This window comes from Idiotropiscis lumnitzeri, chromosome 16 (assembly GCF_059441095.1).
Source record: "Idiotropiscis lumnitzeri isolate Australia: NSW breed Sydney's pygmy pipehorse chromosome 16, RoL_Ilum_1.0, whole genome shotgun sequence".
Lineage (NCBI taxonomy): Eukaryota > Metazoa > Chordata > Actinopteri > Syngnathiformes > Syngnathidae > Idiotropiscis > Idiotropiscis lumnitzeri.
Genome location: NC_142406.1, coordinates 7,979,224 through 8,004,379, shown reverse-complemented (window position 1 = coordinate 8,004,379; position 25,156 = coordinate 7,979,224). Strand labels below are relative to the sequence as shown.

Below are 25,156 nucleotides of genomic sequence, written 5' to 3'. Positions count from 1 at the left end.
TTTGGAGCTGTTCTCCATTCATCAAAGCAGTCGCAGAAGAGCAACAACACAAAGCAGGTCACGTTCAACTTATCAATTTGGCTGAGTGATAATCACGAGCACTGCTGAGATAAAGCTCTTAGAAATGACTGAATGAGAAGCTGCCTTCATACATGACACCGCATATAATGACCGTGGCAAAACTTAAAGCTCATTCATCAAGTCTCTGATTTTGACATTGATTAATTTGCTTTTGGTGATTTAATTACTCACCAGCACTGCAACGGGAAATATAATTTGAATTTAAGCCATACATTTAGCATCGCCGCATTCTCAGAATGCTTCGCCTTGAGTTTGTCGTCATGGCGACAGTGAACCTGAGATCCCGGTGTTACAGAGCTGGTTAGAGTGAGTCATATTATTGATGCAAGTTTACAAACACCGTTTGCTTTAACCCGCTAACGTGCACACGGACATCTTTATTCAAGTAAGAAAAAAAAAAAACTGCATTCTTTACCCCATAGTAGTTTTATTTAACAAGGCTCACTTTGCTTCATTGCTCTATTTTCGATTCCACGCAGAAATGCCTCACTGGCGCTACGCACGGGAATAGGTTTGGGCATTACAATATGTAGCGACCTTGCAATGAAAGTATCATCGGAGTCACTACACAAAACAGTCACTTAAGGTACAATAAAATATTTCACAAGGAGCAAAACACACAACTGCAATTTTTGGCTGTTAATCTACATTTTTATGAATACTTTTGTGTTGCACACTGCGCTTGCAATCCCTCAGTATATTATTTGCGTTCAAATGAACACGACCGCCCTCGATGGAGGGGGTGTATGTCATAATGTGTGCACACGCTGTGAATGGCATTGTCATGATTGAAGGATTCGCCTGTCAATCAGTCAAACCACTTGAACCACTGCTAAACCCGTGCACTCGGGGGAAATCACCACCACATTTAAATGAGATGCTGTAGGTTCTATGTCCACCCTCGTGGCTTCCTCATACCACTATGAACCTGTCTTCTTATTTAGGCACCACAGGATTCTGACAGACATTTAATCATCTTTCCCGCGGATCTCCTGAACGTGAGAAATTCTCTGCTTGGTTTACCGCCTCATGACACAAGCTTTATTGCAGCGCTGAATCTCGGGCTACAGTGTTCAGAGGGGCAAGCTTAAACATCAACAAACACTCATCTCCTCTTTGTGCGATGGCAGTGACTGCACGATCATGGCGGTGTGTTGTTGCTTTTATTCAGCCTCTGAGCCAAAACAGTCTTTGTTTGAAGTGAAGTTGCCAAGGTTACTGTTGTCATGCCAATCCACACATCATGCCACCCCGCACACTCCTCGCCTCTGACATTTGAAGTGGGGACGCAATACGGAGCAACTCGAACGAATCACGGCGACGCTTTTAAAAGCGCCAGCATGTCACGGTGTGTTTAACCGTGCGTTTGTGTGTGTGTGTGTGTTTGGTCGCAGCATTTGTCGAGACTTGTGGATGCGGAGAGATTATCATTTCGAGGACAAAAATCATTTACATGTTAGTAAATAAACCCCCTCCCGTACTGGACCGCGGAGGTATAAACTAGACTACCTAATAAAAGTGCAATCAAACTGATAAGTCAAAGGCCAAGACTCTGTTGCCTGTCCACAATGGAATACATCCCAATGAGAAGTTGTCATCGCATCAGCTGTATTACAGAAATGGTGGGAATTAATGCAGCAAACCATCCAAAGAAAGCTCACTGTAGCATACACAGCCCATATACTCTATGAACTGTACATACATCCATCGGACAGCATAAATTCCCATGGTACACTTCTTAGACAGTGGCAGCTATATCCCGTTAGTGTGTTGGAAGGTCACAAACTGTATGACAGCTGATTTCAGCATTAAACCACAATATCATCTCATAAAGCTCAGGCGTTATATTTGGAGGATTGTGTTTCTGTCACAGATCAAGGCAGTCCGTTTCACCGGGATGCCCATTTTAGGGTCGGGAGGGTGACAAATTTAAAAAAAAAGGCATTGATTAACAAAGGCCGGAAGTTGATTTTAGCCCAGCTCACGCATCGGCTCATGTGTGTGATGAACCAACTCGCAAAACGGGGAAACGACAAAAATTGCTTCTGAACGTGTCAAAAGCACCACTTCTGTTTGTGTATGAAGAGAGATGTGAGACAGCAGTGTGCGTTCAAGCGTGTCTGTATTTCCATATTCTGACATTACGTAACCTGCGCCTTCCGCCTGCTAGTGGGGCATACCATTACAAGAGGGGGGGCAATACCACAATCCCGATAACATCAATTCTGAGTACTTGCATTGGGCACATTTGTGAAGAAAAAGAAAGAAGAAGAATGAGTCGAAGAAGGAGACAAATAAGAAGTAGTAGACAAATAAGACCATAATAAGCCCATTATAAGGTAAGCTGATTGGAACAGTAAATTTGCCAGCATCTCACCCGCAGCGTCGTCAAGCATGAATTGTATTTTTTTGGGGGGGCGGGCTCGGGGGCCGACAATTTTTATGAATAAGGCCGGAGGTTTAAGGCCGGAACGTTAACAAGATTCCGACCGGAGGGTGGGGGACTGACAGTCAAGAAAGGGTCAATTGCCCAGCCTCCGGTCTGTCGGGATCAAGGCAGCACTCTGTGTTGACTTTCTCCCTGTGCTTTTGGGAATTCACTCCAGGTGTTTTTGCCACATTCCATTAACAAGCATGTTCGACCTTTTTTGGCTCTCGATGTAAATTTGAGCCTGAACGAGTGACCGTGAGTGTGAACAATCGTCTCTTTATGTTCAAGCCCCAGGGTACCACCCATCTCTTGTAGCTCACTGTTAATGGAATATTAGAACTAAGAATGAAATAGCTCACAATGTGAGTGAAAAAGATAAAATAAAATTCTCTAAATAGATACATGATTTCAATCATTTACTTCCTTTCAAATATCGAAACACAATCTAAAAAAACTGTATAAGGTGTTGTACAAATGTAACATTTCGTCATCACACAAAAAGCCAATAGAGGTGAAATTCAATTACACGCAAAAACATTAGTGTTTACGCTGAAAGCTTACAACACAAATCAATTCCTCACGTCAAAATCAGCAATTGTACTCCTCAGTTTCATGTAGCCTTGTCCATGTGGCAGAAAGCTAAGGCAACAAACTTCAAGGTTAATGTACCGGTAGTCCTATTTTCTAAATTAGCTAGTTTGGGTCACATGAAGTGACGGACCAATTTAAGAATATATTCAGAGGAGCTATGAGGAGGAGCTGCGCACAGCCAACAATAGTATTTTTTATTGACTTCGATGACTTGTTAAGTTGGTGCAGTGGTTCTGATACATGCTCCACAGACAGTCCATTTCCACCTTTTTTTTCCCCACTCTCACAGCTAGAGTTTATTTAATAACTTTTACAATCGCTTTCATCTGCATCATGAGTTGAAGAATTGCACACCTATTAACATAATTGTGATTATAGTTTGCAGTCCAGTAGAGACAAAATAGATATGTTATATTCAATTGTTATAACTATGTAATAATACATTAACTAATTCTCAAGCACCCAAATTTGATTGATTGATTGATTGATTAAATTCTGATTGATTTTTTTCTACTCATGTATGTTGCCTCAATGTTGTGGAGCACTCCAAACAAAGATGGCATGTGCAGAAACACAAAATATCCTTTCAAAACAGTTTGACGTTACTCACCATGCTGTCATAATGTATTAACTCCAACTCGTAGTCCGGAAGAATATCGGCCCTCTCATTCACCAGAGCCAAGGCCATCTTAGCGGCAGGGAGGCAGGCTTGCCCCCCGGGCCAGCCTCCGCTCATTGGGAAGAGAGCTCCGATGTATAGCTTCTTCTTGCCGAGAGCTGGATAGGGGCAGAACAGGAGCACAGCGAGGGTCAGGGTCAGACACAAGCCGGGGGCAGACCTGCTGTGAGGGCTGCTTTGCCAGACCGGAGCCATGCTATTGGAGGTTCTGTGGTACAGACTCGAAGGGACTTGATAAAGTATATTGTACCAGAACTTTGGAGCTTGAAGCGGGTCTTGTGTGAGTCGGCCAGAAAATTAATTTCCATGAACGCTTTTGATTTGCCTTAGGAAATGGGGTGACATTTGGAATATTATTTCAATGACGGAAATTTGATTTACATAGTCCTCTTTAGATAGTTGGAATTGGTCTGTATGCCAAAATGCATAGTAAGTTCACTTTTTCATTATATAGATCAGAATAGATGACTCAAAGTTAGCCCATAAGCCAAACGGAGGAAATTCCAGAGAAAAGAGCAAGATAGAGTTCGTCCCAACTTCTATATGAAGTCCAGATTTTCAGCTGGCTATCACCTTTAAGATTGTTTCTAAGACTCAGTTTTTTTCCCATTGACAAATAACGGAATCCATCATGAAGAAAGAAAAGCTTGAAAGAGTCTAATTTTGCTCAGATCCGCTCTGTATTGGTTCGTCAGCCCGCCTACATTCTCTGCTTTCTGGTCCAAAGGCGCATTACGACACACGTTGGCTCGGGAGCGCCGCAGTACATGAAGCATCATCTGTTGGTTTCCATCCGGAGTCGCCAAGTAAGATGAGCGGGACTCGAGAGGCGCGGAAAGGTGTCAAAACGGAAAAGTATCCCAATTGTCGATCCACGGGAGGTGGAATACGGGGGAAGAGCAGAACGGGAGGTTCGCAGCTCAACGTGTCCGACTGAGGTTTGACTGCAGCATCGCAGCAGCCGCGTGTGGGAGCGCGTGAGAGGGGAGAAAGAGGAGGAGGCGGGTGAGGGAGAGGAGGAGGGATGTTCTCTCTGTTTCACAAACCACTTTGAATTTGCAATCCCATAGCACAGCCCCGCTCATTTATCTCGCACCCTCCGATCCCCTCCCACTCACGACTCCCCGCCTACCTTCCTGCCCGCACTACCAAACAAACTATATCGGGTTATTTTACACACAACGCTTTCAACCCAATTCTATTAAATGCTCTTCATTAATCAATCATCATCCAGAGGAGAGAGGACCAATTTATATTTGTCATGTTCGTGAAGACTACCCCTTACTGGCCGCGATTCTAGTGCCATTGTTTATTTCAGTTCAGTCTCAGCTATATTCTTCCTCCTTTGCACATATGGAGCCATTATTGTAGCAAAACCATTTACAAATGTTTATTTCAATCCACAAATATGTAAAAAGAATCTGTATCTGTAACCACAGTCACAAATGTGTAGAATGAATCGGCAAATGCGTGACTGAAGTCACAAATGTGTTCCAAGAGTCTACAAATGCGTGATTGAAGTCACAAATGCGTAACGGGAATCTACAAATGCGTGATTGAAGTCACAAATAAGTACAGAGAATCTACAAATGCGTGATTGAAGTCACAAATGCGTAACGGGAATCTATGAATGCGTGATTGAAAACACAAATGTGTACAGAGAATCTACAAATGTGTGATTGAAGTAACAAATGTGAAACAAGAATCTACAAATGCGTGATTGAAGTCACAAATGCGTAACGGGAATCTACAAATGCGTGATTGAAGTCACAAATAAGTACAGAGAATCTACAAATGCGTGATTGAAGTCACAAATGCGTAACGGGAATCTATGAATGCGTGATTGAAAACACAAATGTGTACAGAGAATCTACAAATGCGGGATTGAAGTCACAAATGTGAAACAAGAATCTACAAATGCGTGATTGAAGTCACAAATGCGTAACGGGAATCTATAAATGCGTGTCTAAAGTCACAAATGTCTACCGAGAAACTACAAATGCGTGATTGAAGTCACAAATGCGTAACGGGAATCTATAAATGCGTGTCTGAAGTCACAAATGTCTACCGAGAAACTACAAATGCGGGATTGAAGTCACAAATGCGAAACAAGAATCTACAAATGCGTGATTGAAAACACAAATGTGTACAGAGAATCTACAAATGCGGGATTGAAGTCACAAATGTGAAACAAGAATCTACAAATGCGTGATTGAAGTCACAAATGCGTAACGGGAATCTATAAATGCGTGTCTAAAGTCACAAATGTCTACCGAGAAACTACAAATGCGTGATTGAAGTCACAAATGCGTAACGGGAATCTATAAATGCGTGTCTGAAGTCACAAATGTCTACCGAGAAACTACAAATGCGGGATTGAAGTCACAAATGCGAAACAAGAATCTACAAATGCGTGATTGAAAACACAAATGTGTAGAGAGAATCTACCCATGCGTGACTGAAGTCACAAATGTGAACCGAGAGTCTACAAATGCGTGATTAAAGTTACAAATGTGAAACAAGAATCTACAAATGCATGATTTAAGACACAAATGAGTGCCAAATATCTGTTATTGTATGCGCAAACACATGGTTAAACGTACACAGAAATCCGGCCTCTTGATTGGCTGCGTTTTACCGCGTGACTTTTGCTACAGTCCTGCCGTGAACGAGTCACAAATGCGTGTCTGGAGACTTGTGTGTGGCAACGTAGCCAGATATTCAGACCACAAGGGGGACGTACTGAATTATTTTTTAGAGCAAATATGTTGGAGAAATAGTACAACACCATGAAAGAATATGTTGTGGGGGGGAAAAAATTGTAAACCATATTTGGAGGTACCGCCACCTTTACAAAATAGATTACTTCGCTTGATTTGTGCTTGTGTACTGAATTTTTAACAAATGCCAAGTAAATGTTTCAAGGCTATTTTCCAGACAGATTTTATGGAACACTACTTCAAACATTATTAATACAACCATCGTTACCGAGTCAGCAGAGCTGCTCTCTACTGGCGCTAATGTGACATGCTGTTTCCATCGATCACAGTTAGGCTTCGGACGCATTCCATAAGACTGCGTTTTACAGTATGCATTTTATCTCATTTTAACTTCTCCATATTAAACAATTCTGTCTTTTGTTGTTATTTGGAAATATCTACTGTGATCATTAACCAAACAATGAGAACTGAAACTCTCTTGAGGCTTAATTATATTCAGTTGAACTCGAAAGTTGATTTGAAAACTATTTTCCTATAGAGATTGATTATGAATGGGTGTGGTTTAATAGTAATATTCATCATAATCTTTGCATACAAAAAAAAAATCTAAATTGCATTTGTTCAATTGGAGATTCCAATGTAATGTCTATGTAGTTCATTTCTGGGGGGGAACAAAAATAATAATCATCACTAGTACATAACCAAATTAGCTGGCCACTGATAAACTAAGACAAACACTACATTAAATTATGAACACAAAACAAATATGAGTACTGTAATTTTTTGTGGAAAATATACTGAGCATCCTTCTACGATTTTCTTCATAAACTGATTAATAAACAACGATCAGTAGCTTATTATATTTTACGTTGTCTTGCCGCTATTTGCGGGGGGACAGGAACCAAGCTCTAAAGTCACGATCCTCCATAAAAAATTTTTTAAAAAAGTTCATAAGTGCATTCACGGACACAAGAGTGGAGCAAAGTACTACTTTTGTCTAAATCAAACTCCTCAACTCAGTTCATTTTAATTGGCAACAAGGTGCCACGCAATGGAGGCAAAGCACTACTTTTGTCTAATCAAAGATCCTCTTCTCGCTTCAATATACCAGTAGTTTGTTGGACGAAACAAATTATTCAGTGAAAACCGGGTAGAGGTTCCCTAAAAAACAAACAAACAAAAAAAAATGTAATCTAAAGATTTTTTTTATTTTTTTATAGTCCATACAGTGGGTCAAAAAATAACTGGAATTTGTGCTTAACAACGTTATTGCTGCAGTAAAATTAAGTGTAAAACTACTGTAAATAGGCACATGAAAAACGGGCTCTAAAAATAAAAGATGAATTGAAAGACAGTAAGAACGACAATAAATGAGGGTGCCTTATTCTTACATACATATAATAATAATAACACTTTAATAATATTCTTATGCAACTCCATACTGGTTAATTGCACCCAGTGGCATGTTTCTGGCATGTGCAATACATGCAGCTGCACAAAGTGACATCGCGGCCCCTGGCACAAGCCCCCCTATGAAAAAAAAGAAATGACAAAGAAAAAAAAATTGCTACTTTAATTAGTTTTTTATTGCATTAAAGCATGACCTTCGTCGTTCATCTTCGAAGATCTATGAGATACACGGTGAACACAATTCCTCTGCTACTGCACATGATACAGAATGAATCATGTAATCAGCACTTCATTGGATATTTATGGTAATCCTACTCTTGTGATTTAGCACAGTCAAAAGATTTATAACTACGACACGTAATGAAAATGAACCGGGTGGTCACTAAACAGAAAATGAACGTTGCTTGCGGTAGATGGAAAATTAGAACAGCAGGTAAAGCACAAAAATACAACTTCCACCACGACTGTTAACACAAAACATAATTTAACACAATTAACACTGCCAGCCCAGATAAAATAAATGTACATTTTGGCTTTTATATCTGTCAATGGCAGCGAATGAGTTAAAAAAAAATGGCATGCTGGGTTAGGACCATTGTGATTGCGCAAGATTCTTAAACACAAAATTACACTGACGCACAAATTTAAAATATAAAGAATGTCAAATGAGTTAAGCAGCAGTGAAACAATTTCCCACACACAATTAATATTTTATTTTTAAAAATATTCTTCATTTATAATCAAATATGTATTTATCAATCTATAAGTTGCATGTTTGCCTACAACCCACCCATCTCCGCTACATTTCTTTTGGAATTTTTTTTTTTTTTATTAGGAGTGATGTGTTTCACTAAGTGTGTGTCCGTGCATTCACTAAGCACTGCTCCAACCGATTCTGATACTAGCACTTCATTCGTTTTTGTTTTTTTTTTCCCTCCCTGGCCGGTCAGTTCTGGCATCCTCGACCAATTTGTTGTCATTTGCTCCCGTCTGCAGCAGCAGGATCCATCTTGCTTTGCGTCTTCCCATTTCGGTTCCAGGCAAAGCGCTCTACCTGGCGGGTTTTCATTTTCTTAGGTGGGTCGATATATATCTCCGTGCGCCTCTTCCCTTCATTTTGATTATCCATGCTATAGAACGGGAGACATACTTTATAGCTGCTCTATTGCTGTGATTTTAGAGAAGGCTGCTCTGCATCCACAACTTGTTAAACTGCGTTCCAAGGACGTGACTAAGGACAATGATTTCGGAGATGAATTTGGAATTTTGCCAGCAACTTCTTCCAAATATAGATACTAAAGCTGATACAGAGGGTAATTTACTGTAATTGTTAATTTTGTTTTTTTTCCTCTTGACATGCAGGGAATGGCCATCAGGGGGCGGCACTGGCTCACTTGCCTACACTGGCAGTAGGTCCTCGGCTGTCATGATATCTTTGAAGTACTGCACTTTAATTCTCTTTGACAACACAATTCAATGATCACATCTTTGGGACTGCGTTTCCCGATGAAAGCGATGTGAGGTGCGAAATTATATTTGACATTGCTATTTTGCAAATGTTATTATTAGTGGTCATATTCTAAAGTAAATGAATGCACTATTTTCTGTGATTCTCTATAAATACATGTTCAAATTCATTGCGTAACTTTTCTTGGGAAAGATTGCAGCCGTCAGTTGTAACAGGAAGAAGATGCGTGAACCGAGTGAGAACAATAGTCAGTCAGTTTTATTGGTTAGCACCCGCAAGCGCCAAAATCTCTTCGGGTGGTTGGAATTTACTATAAACGAAAATGTTATTTAATCATCAAGCAGAAAAACATCAATTGAAGAATCGACCATTTATCGGTAGGGATGCTATAATAAGTAAGATTACCTTAAAAATGGCAAATATTGTCACTGTTAAAAATTTTGGGGGAAAAAATGCCATATGTCCAATTTGGTACGTTTAACTTTACAGCCTCCTGTGCAATCCAACACTGCAAAGATATCAACTAAGTCATGAATGAACTTGGATCCAGTATGCCAGATCAAATCTTATGCGGCCATTTACAAAGGAATGAAGGCTAAGTTTGATTCTGCATTTCTCAATGAATACCAAGAAAAAAAAACAAACAATGTACGGACGGGTAAACAGACATTGCACTCTCAATGATCCATGTAATTGGTACTGGCCTTCCTGGCAAATGCATCCAGAAGCTGCAATACATCCAAAACGGCGCCAGCAGTCCCAATGCCAGGCTGTAAATATGAGCGCAAAACCTGTGTCCTTTACTCACTGGACTGGCTCCCTGACCCATTCCGGATCGATTACAAAATTCTGCTGCTCACCGATAAATGCCTCAGTGGTCACACACCTCCACTTAGTCACTGATGTGCAGACAGCCTCCTCCTCTGAATTCCCGCCACCGCGCTCTGCGTCATGGGAGACCAAGCCTTCTGCTCGGCTACACCTCCCAATCCAGCTAAGGGCTGGTTGAATTTGTAAAAACCAGACCATGAAAGGTAGGTTTAAATCACCCCTCTAGAATGGAGTAAACACCTGGGTCCATGTTAGGTTTAACAAACCTCAAAATGGCATCAACCTAAGTGTGATTTGAACAAGGGTGAATGGTAAATAGGAAAAGCACGAATGAGCCAGCCCATCTCAAAGCAATAGTCCATAACTAAACATTTAAACAAATGATCCGATGTTTGTAAAACAGTAGTAGAAACACTGTCATCATTATTGTTATTACACGGTTATTACACTGTTATTCACACGATTGTATCTAAGAAAAAATGACACAGACAGTTAGACCTAAGAAACCAACCAAGACAATGCCAAGCCAGATTCTACATGCGGTGCAACAGCGTGGCTTCATAGTAAAAAGTCCCATTATTAGACCCGTCTCCCGTTGAAAATGTGTGGGGCATTATGAACCACAAAATATGACAACGGAGACCCCGGACTGTTTGACAAATGAAATTTTCAATCATCTACCGACCTACAAAGCTTCAACAATTAGCTTCCCCAGTTCCCAAACGCTTAAGAGTGTAGTTGAAAGGAAAGGTGATGCAACACAGTGCTAAATCTGTCCGTCGCTGCTTCTTTGGATCATCTTTCAGTCAACAAATTCCAAATGAGTGAAAAAAGTTTAGTAGTGTAAAGATGATATATTTTGTCTTTGTTTTGTATTGAATTGATAAATGTTTTCTCTGTTCTGGATTTTCACCGATCGTGGGAGGGTTTGGAAAACATCCCCCGAGAAAAACAAGGATTCACTGCACATACTTTTTGACTTATTTGTTTGGTGGTGTGCCCAGACATTTTTCCAAAGTAAAATATGTGCCTTTGTGCAAGTTCGGAAAACCTTTCTACAATTGTAAACAAAACAGCAATAAAAATCATACATAAATACATCTGAAATGACACATGTAACACGTTAATAAAAAAAAATAAATCAAATTCTCTCTTCTAGTTGTTTTTTTTCCTAACCTGCTCAACGACAAACAAGCCAAAAACTGTGCATGGTTAAGAAAAAAAAATAATTTTACCCCTACAAATTCTAAACTCTTACATGGATTGCCCTGTCTATTCAGATCATCTAACGTATCACATTTAGATTTGAATGAGGTGACCATGTCATGCATGAAAAATAAACCGAGCTGGCACACATTCTTTCTATTTCATGCACAGACATGAACAATCTCACGCTGCTCTCTGTCAAAACCGACCGTCAGGGTTGGCTGCATGAATCCGCATTGGCATGCAGCTTTCCGCATGCGGGGCTCCAGACACAAATGTCAGCCTTGGTGACGACTGCGCACACACACACTCACACACACACACACACAAAAAAACTCAACTGAGAGAAGGCTGTTGACGGCCAGAAAATACTCTGAAACAGTGAGTTAAGTAAAATATGTTTGCTATCAGTGAACAAAGCTTTTTAACAGTTTTCATCTGCAGAAAACTTACACAAGCCACTATAGACTTGATAAAATTCAAAATTTTGGTGCAATTATTGATGAGGAATGGAAGGATTCAGAAGAAAATGAAAATTAATCTGGATAAATAAAAAAATACATAAAATATAAGGGAAAATACCATCACTCAAATGGCCTTAGTTTCTAATCTGATTAATAACAGACAAAAATAACTGGCACATTTGATTAAGATCAATTGTGTCATATTTGTTGCAATTAAATACTGCATATTAAATCAATTGTACTTTATGTCGTTCTTACTGATCAGTGATTCTAAACTGGTTGGTCGGGTTAGTTATGCCAATCATTTGCTACAGCTCCAATTCTTGCAGTTGGTGACTAGTTAAATATTAACTGTTGACATGCTCCATGGCAAATGGACCATGTAAAGCTTTGAGGCTGTTCGCTGTCAGCATTGCACACATGATATGAGATGATAATATGCACTAAGTGCTTCTACGGCGTCCTCCCTCCACCACAATCTGCCAAATCTATTGCCCAGCGTTTGTCTTCAAAGTGGGCCACGCTACCGTATATGAAAACCACTGTCACCAGTGCAGCCATTAAATTAAATTACTCTTGCGACTGGGGGGGAGCTGAATTAAGTCAAAACCTTAACTACTGCATTGCGTTGGCCTTGTACTGCTACTTGCTCCAGAAAATAAGCGCTTCTCACCTTCCCGGTGGACCCCCGCACACCTCACATATACAGCCTGTGCCTGACATCTGTTTGATGATCATAAAAGTGCTTGTTACAGCAGGGGGTGGAGGGGGTGTGGGGGGGGGGGGGTGTTAAACAGATGCTGTTAGAAAGCAGAGTGAGTAAGAGGAAGAAGAGGATCTTTAAGTGTTGCTCGTGCGACAATCTTGGTAGGACTCCAGAAGCTGGGGGCTACATCTGATATTCATGGGCTTTCTGTTACCGACTCGGCAGTAAGACTTGAGGGTTGGGGGGGGGGGGGGGGGGGGGGGGGGGGATTAAAATAGAGCACAGGCTCAAAGTGACAATGAGATGAGAGAAACAGCTACCGGCCTGCTTCAATCTATACCACCATTGACTTAACTCATCAGAGTTAATGTGCTGCACTTGTCAGAAGGAGCCCACCTATGGTGCACAAATATGTGTATTTAATACGTGGTAACATGCAACAAAGCAATAACGGTGCCACAGGAGCAGTTGGAAGAACTGATTAAAATATTCTGGTATATATCAACTATCTTAGTTTAAAATTAGTTGGACCAATGGATCTTCCAATTGGCCAGTGGCCGTGCCAAGGAGGGAGTGTTGTGGCGCTCCAGCTACCCGAGGATTATCTATCAACGTTGAATATTCATTTCAAAAACAGAACAGCACCTGTCGCGAATGTTTAGTCGTAAAAAAAGAGCGGTGACGCATTAATAGAGCTTCAACGTCACAGCACCCAATCAATCGGAGTCACTCGTTGCCTGACTTGTTTGTGTCTATATCTGCCCGTCTTTCTTCCAAAGTCAGCTTGGATAAGTCACAGCTTCCCACTATTTGAACATGATGAGTTTTTATAGGAAATAGATGGACGAATGTGAGTCGAAGGGAGCCAAGCCACCACAAAGGCGCACTTGAGCTACCATGGAAACGAGGCACTAGCCGGGCAATTTGGGGCTAGCATGGACAGCTAAAGCCACCGCAACATAAAAAAAAAAAATGACAAAACTTATCCACAGCATCCTATGTGACTGTTCTTAACACATCTTGCGTAGTTTGCTCCTTCTTCTGCAATAAGTGGACAAACAAATTACGCCTATTGAAGCAGCACCAGAATTTAGGGTCTTATAAAATAAGAATAAGTAGATGGATCCTAATTTAAGGTCAGTACTCTTCTCCGGCAGCAACCGACAACATTTCTTGCTATCCATATATCGAGAGAAGAATAACGAGCTTGGTGTTCTTCGCTTCTGAATGGCGCAGCGGGCCGCTTTTCCAGACCGGACTTGACTGGGGGGGCTACAAAGCCCTCTATCGATTGCAAACACCGCTGTTGCACGGGTTGCCAGGTCACACGGGCCAGAATGTTGGTCTGCGTGGGTTTTTCTGGATCACTGCAGTGCGGCACAATTGGCTCAACGCGATGCCAAGAGCCCTGCAGGCCAAGAGATGAGATGGTGGAAAGTGTGAGTGAGTACAATCGCTCTGGTGCAGGAGACGCAAAGCTCTCAAAAACACACCGATGGGTAGTTGAATAAAGGAGCCATTAAAAGCTCAGTTGAAACACTGGAGTGGCCTTTCGGTTAAAAATACATGGAGGGGGACTTCGCAAGAAGTTTTCACTGTTGTTTTTTTTTTTTTTTGTGATTCATATTGGAAAATCTAAAAAAAAAAAAAATAAAAAAAAAACATTTCGTTAGGGTCAAGTGTTAACTCATTCACTGCCATTGACGGCTATAGAAGCCAAAAAGTACATTCACTTGACATAAGCGGGCAGTGGATGAGAGAAACAGCAGTGCAGCCATGAATAAAAGTGACTTTGATGGGATTAATATTACTTTAAAAAAGCAACCATAAATAGAACGTGATTAAATTTGTTCATGTCAAAAAATAAAAATTGAAGTCATGACTTCTCGTCATCAATTGCTGGTGTCATTTGAGGACGTTAAAAGGACCAATGCAGGCTTTTTCCTGATTAATCTCTCCGTATTCCATTATAAAACCTTTAATTTGTTTGTTCGACCCAGTCACTACTCATCTGCTTGAGGATGCTCTACTATTGGTTGTCTGCCCTTTCGTTAATGTGATCAATATGTCTTCATTGACGGGCCACAGTCACTTCAAATGTCTTTAATTCGGAAAAAAAAAAAAGTTACTCTTAATCCAAGATGTATTTTGCCAATGATAAACTGACTTCCAGTCTTTATTTTCTGTCCCAGATTTTCTCCAAAGCAGTTAAAAACGTTAATTTTCTTTCAGCAAAACAATTTGAGGACTTTTGGTTAGGATTTACAACGCATCATTAAACCAAGACAAACACTAATTAAAATTACAAACTAGCGTCTTGTCTCCTTTGACAAAGATGTAGGTCTCTGCACTTGTCTTCGACATAACGCAAAATGATTAGATAACAGGCGCTTCGCTCCTCTGTTTTGCAGACGATATACAACTTAATTTATCAGTGAAAACTGATTAACCAAAATGAATCAAAACTTGAGGCATGTCTTAAACCAACCTGAGACTAAAGACAAAATGGCTGCGAGGAACTGAGCAACAATGACTCCAGTACCAAAGTGTGAAATCTTAATGTAACATTTGATCAGGATTAATCAGAACATTAAAATGTACAACATTAAAATGCGTTATTTCTCGCCACTACCTGATATCGAAAAAACAGTGCATGCTTTTGTGACCCTAGGCTTGGATTATTGTAAGCAAGCCTCTCAAGCTGGATCAAAATTATAGTTAATACTAGGAAAAACTATACCGAGACACATGTATGTAATATCGGTCGATATCGATATATTTCAAATTATTATTAAAAAAATAATAAAGGGAAAAGGGCTGAATTCCAATTTGTTTTATTTTAAAATGTATAACGCAAGCCGGCCTACCATGCGATGGAGTTCTTGAGTGATGGAGCTAAGGGACGTTTCCTCAAGTCGGCCAGTAAGTCCACCTTGTTTTGAGTCACGCTAGCTCAGCGGCCCATGCGTAAGCCTCAGGTTGTATTTCCTCAAAGGGAGGGAGTTTGTGACCAGTTGGGCAGTGATAGGTCGAATATTGCTCCATTGGTTTTTTTTTTGGTTTTTTTTGGATCGATAATTTATTGATACCATCTTCTATTGATATCACACACCCAACTATCGCGATACATATCGATATGGAATTATCGTCACGGCCCGAGTCAGGACCGACTCAAGTTTGCCATCCAGCAGCTAGGAGATCTATGATGCGTTGAGAAAGTCATCAATATTCGTGTTGATAGCACACCTCAACTGCTAACACCACAGTTATAGCTATCATAAAGTGAATTGTTGGGTCTGACGGTGTTCACACCAGTTTGCAAGCGAACCGACGCATGTGGCGATCGGTGCTCCCATTGGACAGAAATGATGAGAGCAACATGCAAAGCACAAACCTAGAAATGGTGGGAAGATGAGCACCGAGCTGCAATCAGAGACAAGTGGCTGCAAGATGCTTGGAAAGTACGCATGCAAACTGGTGTTTTTCCAACGTAGTGGACTACAGCGGGCATTCATACAGCGGTTTTGTCACAGCTGTGACAAGGAAGTCCTTGGACTCCTCTCAACAAATCTTATATTGATCAGGGTGGCATTTTGTGGCTCGCTTGCTCTTTGAAAACGTCTCAGAAGAGATTCAGTAGTGTCTTCACCCTCTTAAATGATTCTTCTTTCTAGGACTGTGACATTTTCTGGCCATGTTGACATTACCTGAGAGGGAAAAGGGGAGAACTTGTTTCTTTTTGCGTCATCATCACATCAGACAGAGGAGTCCTTGAACAGCCAAAATTGTGATGTGTCAAATTAAGATAATTCTTTGGCACTAAGATTTTGTTATCATATGGTTGCGTGAATAGGTAAGCGTTTAGTGCCGTTCTGTGCCTTTGCGACGTTGGAAACCGTCTACTCTTAGGAAGCCATGCTGAGTACAAATCGTTAAATTTAGCACATTTGGTTGACAGAGTAGTCAATGCATCAGCAGCATTAAGAAAGCTAATATTAGCTGTTGGTTTGAAGGATATACATATTTGAATCGCCGTGCGGGTTGACGTGATTTAGACAGACTCGGTCTCACGCTGGGTTGAGCCGAAAATGCCGTGGCTCTCTGTGACCAGAGAGGAATGCTTTTTTTATTTTTTTCTCTCTCTCTCTGCATAAAACTTCCAACTGCCGCCTCCCCCATTGAAAATGTCAGATGAATTTACACAAAGTGTGAATTTATGCATTCGGAATTCTTCGGAAACCAGTTCAAGTGCTCAGAGAGAAAATATAGCATGGGGCAAATAGACTGAGCAGAAAAACACAATTTCAATTCCCAATTGGGGTGCTGGAGCCTATCCTAGCTATCTTCGGGCAGTGGGCGGGGGACACCCTGAACTGGTTGCCAACCAATCGCAGGGCACCCAGAGACGAACAACCATCCGCGCTCACACTCATACCAAGGGGCAATTTAGAGTGTCCAATCAACCTGCCATGCATGTTTTTTGGAATGCGGGAGGAAACTGGAGTACCCGGAGAAAACCCACGCAGGCACGGGGAGAACATGCCAACTCCACACAGTGCAGAGGTCGTGGGTTTGACTCCGGCTCCGGCCTTCCTATGACGACATCGTGCTAACTAGTCGGCCAGACATCAAAACATTTTTAAATTTTGGGATTTGGACTTTTATTCAGCAACGTGCTTCAACAACAACAGAGAAGTTCACCATCTGGGTTCCACCAATGCAGCACACCCCCACGCACGCACACTCTGACGGTCAAAGGGTGCAACTCTTTTTAAATTGAACAGTACGAACATAAGTCTCCCAATCCCCCATTCACAAAATAATATCCCAAATCAAAATACACTTTTACATTTTTAATCTCTGAGATACAGTCGCGCCGCTGAAGCATTAGAGCAGGCATCACCAAATGGCGGACCGCGGTCCGGATCCGGACCCATGGCCAATCTATGATGATTTTTTTTCAGGGCGCATTCGCAAACGTTGGCGCTGCAATTCTAGTAAATACGGAAAAGGCGTCACTGATTTGAGCCAATCAAATCTTTTGTTTACGATCCACTGCCAATTGTGCTGCAGACCGGAAGAGAGTGCTGCTGACTGTATGCCTTGCTAAAAAGTTAGCGAAGTCGATACGTCTTGTTTTAAATGAATGGACGGAGAAATTTAGTTTCGTTCTGGCTGCAGCCGATTCAGAACCAGTGTGCATCATATGCTCCGAAACCGTCGCAACATTGCGAAGCGCCACTACGAAACAAAGCACCGCCCTTTTGTGCACAGTTATCCGCTGACGTTTGAGCAGAGCGCAGGCAAAAACATCGAACTTCGAGTGCAGTACAACAGATTTTTACATTTTCGTTTACATCCCAGCGGCATGCAAACGAATATTCAGTAAAAGTATCATCGATTTTGGGGAAACATAAAAAAACGTTCAAGTGATGGGGAAGTTGTGAAGGAGTGCTTAAATTCGGTTGCACAAACATTATTTAAAGGAAAACACAAAACCCAGATGTGTGAAATAATCTACCAAATCCCAATGGCCCTGACTCCGTTCCAACCGAGAATTAAGTCACTGGCAGGGCAGTCACAAACTCATTTTTTCTCATTAAGAGAAGTTAAAAAATATTCAAAAGAAAAGTTGGTGTCAAAGCTCATTTTGAATTAGTTTTTCATGAGGACAACCATTTTTATTGATTGTGTACTGAACATGTTGACCTGGTTGACTTGGATAATTAGGCTTTCCGTTTTTTTTTTTAGGCTGATAACTCTTTGATTTTAGAAAGGTAAAAGGTGTTAACTCAATGCTTAGCACTTGATATATTTGTGCAGGCGATATTTTACTGTTTTTTTCTGGAAGTGGCACCCTTAAATTCCTGGAGCCACATTTTCTTGAATGTGAAATAAACGCCTTATATTTCTTTGACTGGCAAAGGTGTTTAATGGGAACATTGCTAAATATTTCGTATATAAGTGCGCTCTGTTGAAAAGGACTAAATATTGAAAAGATATAAGAATGTGAACATAGGCTAGACATTTCGGGAAGTTGGACTTTGGTTCGGACCTTTTAATTGGAAGAAATTTTTAGTCGTGGACCTCTGTGACTTTTAATTGAATAACTCTGCATTAGAGCAAAGCACCCTTGTTAATCGCCAGTCAACAAGGTGAACATTTGCATCGGATTTTACTCACTTGTAATCAAAGTATTTTCTCTGTGACCTGCTTCTTTTTGATCTTTGGACATCAAACAGAGAAAAACGGATCAGAGGTGGACTAAGTATAAATTCCCAGCAGTGAGCTCAAAAACAGAAAAATAGCTTTGCGTTGTATATGTCCATTGCAATATTACTGTGTAATTACCGTTTTCTTGGACTGGAAATAAAAACTGAAATGATGTTCCTTTTTTGATGTCAAACCCATGTTTTTTCTCTACATCCAACATAAACATAGCGACTTTGCTGTTCCAATACTTTTGGAAGGAGTTTGTGGGTGTTGAACTGATTGAAAATGTGAAAATAGGTCAAATGTGTATGCCACACCTTGACAGAACGTGTTTTGTTTTTTTTAATTAGTAAGATTAAACAGTTTTAAATTTCAATAATTATTTATTAGTGTTGTGCATTGTAGTGATTTAACATTGAAAGACGGTGTTGCTAACTTAGCAACTTTTGCGCTGTATTTATCAAGTATTCAGACCCCGTTTTGTAACTCATTGACCAAAAGCCACTGGCAAAAAAGAAAAAAAAAAATCTAGAAACCTTTTCGGGTGAAATTAGACGTTGCATTTATTGATTTTTTTTTTTAATTCAAAGTAAAACAAGTGGCTCCAGCATATAAAAATCATAGATTTTCATTTGTCCTTTTTCCCCCCACTCATCTCTCTCTGGGATTCACACATGCTCATTCTGCTCTATTTCACTCCTTGAGTTTCTCTTGCCATCCACTTTCATTTGCCCCCTCACCCATTTCCTCCACTCTCACTTCCAGCTTCTGTCCTCGTCCTCGATTCGAAAGAACGTAATAATGTTAATGTTTTCTGCAGTGTGTCCATAAAACAAATTCTAATCTCCTCGGCTGTCTGCGTGAATGCGGCTCAACCTGTGCTGCTATTTCTGGCACTCCTATTTATCATGATTATGGTAGCTGTGATGTCGCCGAAGCACTCTTTTCTTTTTTTTTTTTTTTTTTTCCTTTTGTATTATGCACCAAATGGAATGCCGCTGTTGCTCTGTAAAGGAGCAAAGTTGAGGTGCTGACAAACACATTAGGAAAAAGAATGCTTTCATTGTGGGATGTCAATGAAGGATCATCAGACATTTTTTTTATATCACAAACAGTATAATGCCGCTCTTGTTTGGCTCTCATTTCAAAGAATTGTAGGCCAAGCTGAGGCATCTTCCTCCCACATTCGGGAAATTACATTGTGCTAAAAACAATGGCACATGTCCAGAAATACCACTCATTACTCAATTCATATAAAAAGTCTCTGGATAACCACGAATAACAAACCAAAACAAATTTGGCCCGTGTATGGAATACAAGTGCCAAAAGATGATAAAGCAAATAGATGTTATTTCTCACATTACGTTTGATCAATGTGCATTCTTATGCTAGAGGAAAATAGCAGTCCAATCCAACCATTTTTTTAATTTTGTTTGTCCTAATTAGAGTTCCTGGGAACTGGAGTCTATTCCAGCTGACCGAATGGGAGAGGAATAGTCTGTATCGGCAGGCAACACATGAAAAAAAAAATATTCACGTTGACGTTCACACCTATGGAAAATTTGGACTCTTCAAATAACAGAGATAGAATTTTTTTTTTTTTTCTTGGGAAATTTACATAAGGGCTTTGTTAAACAAAAACAATAAAATGAATGAACAATTTAGTTTACTTTTTATATAATCACTTTTTTTATTTTATAAATTCATATTGTGGATAACAGCAAACTGCATTTTCTTGGCTAGAAACAATTTCGGTGTGGCAATTTTAGTAGCTGTATGTTTTTTTCGCAAACAAAATGTATTTATTTTTTTTAAAAAAAAGGATAAGATAAAACTTAAAACCGTCATGTGTTTTTGAGAACATTTATTGTGTACATTGCAAAATGAAAACTCAGGACACTTTGGAGGCCATATCTCCCAGCTGGCATACCATCGTAATGTAATATAATTCATTTCGAGTTTTCATTCTTGTGTAGCTGCCTATCCTTAATATTTAGAATTTCCCTCTCCAGACACTTATTAAATTGCCGGCTATTTTGCTGTTCTAAACTGGATACACTCTGTTTTAATGCAATCCTAGCCAGACTTTCGGGAAAAATGTACAAACGTCAATTTTAGGTTAGCTTAGCGATTAGTACGGTTTCTCCGTCTTGTGTTCATTATTTCTTGTCATACTTGTCAGGTGTGTAGCCTATTTGCTGCCATGAAGCCGATAATTATTGACTTCGGAGCGACGCTGCAACGTTTAGCCGCAATAGCTAGCCAGCCAAAGCTTGTTGCTAGCTATCTGTTGCGGCACAAGTATCACCGCGTTCACGTCGATCTCAAATGTGTCGGATTGTGATTCACAGTTTTGCAATTTAATGTGCTATAATGAGTGATAAAATGCAAACTAATTACTTGCACGGCCGCTTATTTTGAGGCTCGCTAAAATCGGCAACTCCAGTCTGATTAGAGTCAAATCGTGAATCTCGAGTCCCCCATCGCTGCCTGTTTGCATCAATTGCCTCTTGTCAATGTCCACCATTGTTTTCCCTCACGAATAGTAACTCTAATCTCGGCCTGAAAATTGTCGATACAAGCCAAGATCATTATTTCTCCCTCTTACCAAGGTGTGTGTATCACGCCAGTCCTGGTTGAATAGCCAATCATTGAGTACAAGCTTCAATTAAGATTCGATTGATTACTCGAAAATTATGGTCAAAAGCTCCTTTGTCAAATTCATGATCCATTGCTGCATGGAGCCCAATAAATCAGACGTGATTTTTTTTTTTTTATTCATCTAATTGGTAAAGCTGTTCACTATATTTTTTGTAGCATGATTTGAAAATGCAGTCAGTGCAGTTTGTCTCATATTTGATAAATGACATTGCACGAGCCAAAACACCACCATCAGGGGAAGTGCTAGCAACTGCCGGAAAAATCAACACAAATCTCGGGCATGGTCGACGGAAATAAGAAATGCCGGGGGGGGGGGGGGGGGGGGGATCTGCATTACAGTGCATCGGTAAGCAAAGTGCACAAGTTGGATCAGCAATGCATCCCAGCATGATCTCAAGTCCTGCTTTGCCTTATGACCTCACAAGACAATGCCTCGAAGGAATTGATCATTTCAATATTTTCCATCCCAAGTATGATTCAGTGACCTCAGATGACTGTCATAATTACACCAGCTATACCACACATGTACATTGTTCTGTCATCTTTAAAGGCTCTATATGCTCATGCCGTCTCCCACGGGAAATGTGTTAAACCAGCTCCTACAGGTCTTACACAACCACTTAAGCATGTACAGCCGCATTTATGACAAGTCCTGCTTGTTGTTATTTGCATTAAGCAATGCAGGTATCTAAATAATAGAAACATATCCACATACATTATTTAGACCAAAATATGGAATGCAATTAACAAATGACAGCAAGTGCTGAATGAAAAACACATTCAGCTCTGGTTTTAATTTTTTTTTTCTGTTGTCTTAACAGCCGCACTCAGTTAATCTGACTTTGAATTCATTGTGCATCTAATTTGATCTAATACAATTTTAACAAGCTAAATGCATTAAAAGATAAATGTAATACGACAGCCATGAAATACATCCTCCCCCAGAGATTATAATTTTCTGAAAGGGACTAGTGCAAGTCCAAAACAAGCAAAGATGACAAGTGTATTACAGTATTCTCAGGAAAATAGGACTCACGTCAGCATGCAGCTCTATATGTACTTATTCATCAACGGCAACGTTCTGTTACTCCCTAGTTACAAGCAAATATGGAAACTGATTTTTAAATCAAATTGAGTTGCGTTGCCAACTTTGATTTTGCGCTAAATAAAAAACAGTGATTTGACTTTGAAGGATGCGACAATACTGCAAGGTAAATGTCAAAAGAAAATCTAAGACAACAGCAAACTGGTGTTCTAAACGCAATTTAACAATTTTAATTAATTGCTAATAACTCATTTACTACTACCGGAGTTAAAAAAAAAAAAAAAAAAAAGAAAAAAAAGGATCATTGACATCTTTAGTCGTCAATGGCAGTGCAATTGGCCAAACACTAACACTTATGTAATTGTAGATTAGAAAAAAAATGTCTTAAACGCTAACCGGTAAAAATGGAACACAAACTGTACTGCCACAGAGAATGAGTCTTGCTGAACCAGAAGTATTTGCACGTTTTTAAATGAGGTAAATCCATATATTTGCCAGAGAAATTGCCCACCTGTATGCAAATGAGCCCATATATTATTAGAATATTTAATTCACTAACACCAGCGTTCATAGCCACATGGAGTTTGACTAAAGCAAATCGGCGTAAAATTGGTGCTCCTCAGTGGGAGCCCGTTCATGGCACGAGTAGCTTGGAAACAGTTGAGCTTGTGAGTGAATATTTAGAAGCAGAAGCTTCAAGTTAAGGAATGTGTTTGCACCAGGAAAAAAAAAAAAAAAACACAAAGTAAAAACGTTGTTTAATGTGAGACAACGGCTTTGTGAAAATTTACATGCACGTCTTTACATATGCATCAAATATGATCATGCCAAATTTTGGACTTTATGGACATTAAATGATATATTATATTTTGATGCTTAATGAGGAAAATATCTATATCCATGAAGTCTAAAATATTGAGGAGAGCGTTTTTATATTTATTTTGTTAGTAGAGATGTCCACGTGAATTTTGAATTTGAAATTTGACAACTGAAAAAAAAAAAAAAAAATTCTGAGAGTCCCGTCAGCATCTTTTCGGTCAAGACGCCAAATAAGCATTAGAAAAATGTCATCGTTGTGGCCATGTTTGAGCTGATCTATCATTAGCGTACGATCCTTCATGAATGGGACGTTAAGACAGAGCAAACTGCGGGTGCAATTAACGACTGATATTTTTTTTCAGGGCTGATCACAATACCGAATATTAGCAGTCATGGATGCCGGTAACCGATATTTGAAGCCGATATTCGTGTGTTGAGAAAAGTGGTAAAATGGTGTCAAAAAGTGGGAAAAATAAACACTCCAAAACTTGACTTTGTTTGAACGCTTTTAAGCATGTGTTTATTAAACAACTTTAATGAGTTACAAAAGGTTCAAGCTTTTTTAGAACTTGGAAAATAGACAACTTAGTTTTAAAAGTTTAACAAAAAGTATGCAGATATCCCAGGCTCAGTTGCATGTCCCATAGTTCAATGAAAACAAATATCTCTTTAAAGTTTACTATGGAAAATAGTTTTCTACTAGTTTTGAGTTGTAGTAGACTCACGATTAAAATTTCTGCAAAGTCTTTTGCCAAAAAGCAAACAGGCAACTAACTGCTAATTGGCTGCTACAAGGATCCAATCAGATGGTGCTGTGGGCAGGTCTATCAGCTTCTGCAGGCAGGGCCACCAGCACATCAGAGAGAGAGAGAGAGAGAGAGAGAAAGAGAAAGAGAGAGAGAAGTGTGCTGCGGCAAGTCAAAATAAACCAGCGTTGAATTTATCGGCCTTGAAAGTTAAAAAAAGGCTGATGCAGGTAAACAAAATGCCAAATATCAGCCCCGATAATCGGTCTATCACAAGTAAGCGCTTTTGTCCACATCAGTAACACAGTGAATTTGGTGTCCAGCTCTGTCACTACACCAAGATATGAGGGCATCCATTTTGGTGATAAAAATGGGAATTGCAGAGGCATTCATTTATTTACCGAGTGCTCCAAAACTAGTAGTAGTAGTTTCGTGTGGTTTTCACACCTCCTGTCTCATCCCTGAAAGCCATGCCTTGAATTCATCTCCACACTGGAATACCGTATCATACCCTCCCTCTATCGATGTATAAGGGCAGTCTATAATCAGATGGTCCATATTTTGACACTCATGGTTACACCAGGGGCATGCTTGCGTAGCCACTGTCCCCCATCTTTGCAAATTTTGGGCTGTACGTCCTTGTTTGCAAAGGATCCTGTTGTAGGATGTCCACTCTCTCCTGCTGGTTCCATTGTAGCCTGGGAGCTTCTCAGTGGGGTCTCCAATTCTCTCAACTCCAACAGGTACATTTCCTCTCCATAGGTCGCGCCACCTATCTGCTGACGTGTGCTCTGATTCCCGTTCTTGGCTGAAGGGTCTTCTGGATCTCAGGCGGTGCCCTCCTGGGTTGTGTGCTAGGGCCCGACACAGGGGAGCCTCCTCCGGGAGTGCCAATATATTTTGTTGCATGATCTGTGTTGCCTGCTCTCTTCTAACTGCTGGAGGTTCAATGTTGCACATTGTTGGAAGCCAGTTTATAGGAGTAGAACGTATGGCGCCCGATATCAGTCTCATTGCTTCATTCAGCTGGACATCAACTTTGGATGTATGTGCACACCGGCCCCATACTGGGCTGCAATATTCAG

General features: G+C 40.3%; 1 protein-coding gene across 7 annotated transcripts in view; it reads right to left on the bottom strand.

Moving 5' to 3' along the window:
• gabbr1b (gamma-aminobutyric acid (GABA) B receptor, 1b) overlaps positions 1–25,156 on the bottom strand; it is a 128,950-nt gene that overhangs the window by 48,029 nt on the left and 55,765 nt on the right. For 6 of the 7 annotated variants that reach the window (XM_088278575.1, XM_088278573.1, XM_088278576.1 and 3 more), the window contains one exon: positions 3,714–3,880. In XM_088278575.1, coding sequence (XP_088134701.1) covers positions 3,714–3,880 — 167 coding nt within the window. Of the gene's footprint in view, positions 1–3,713; positions 3,881–4,032; positions 4,808–25,156 lie in introns of those variants that run through there. The other variant, XM_088278579.1, reaches the window with a different exon arrangement.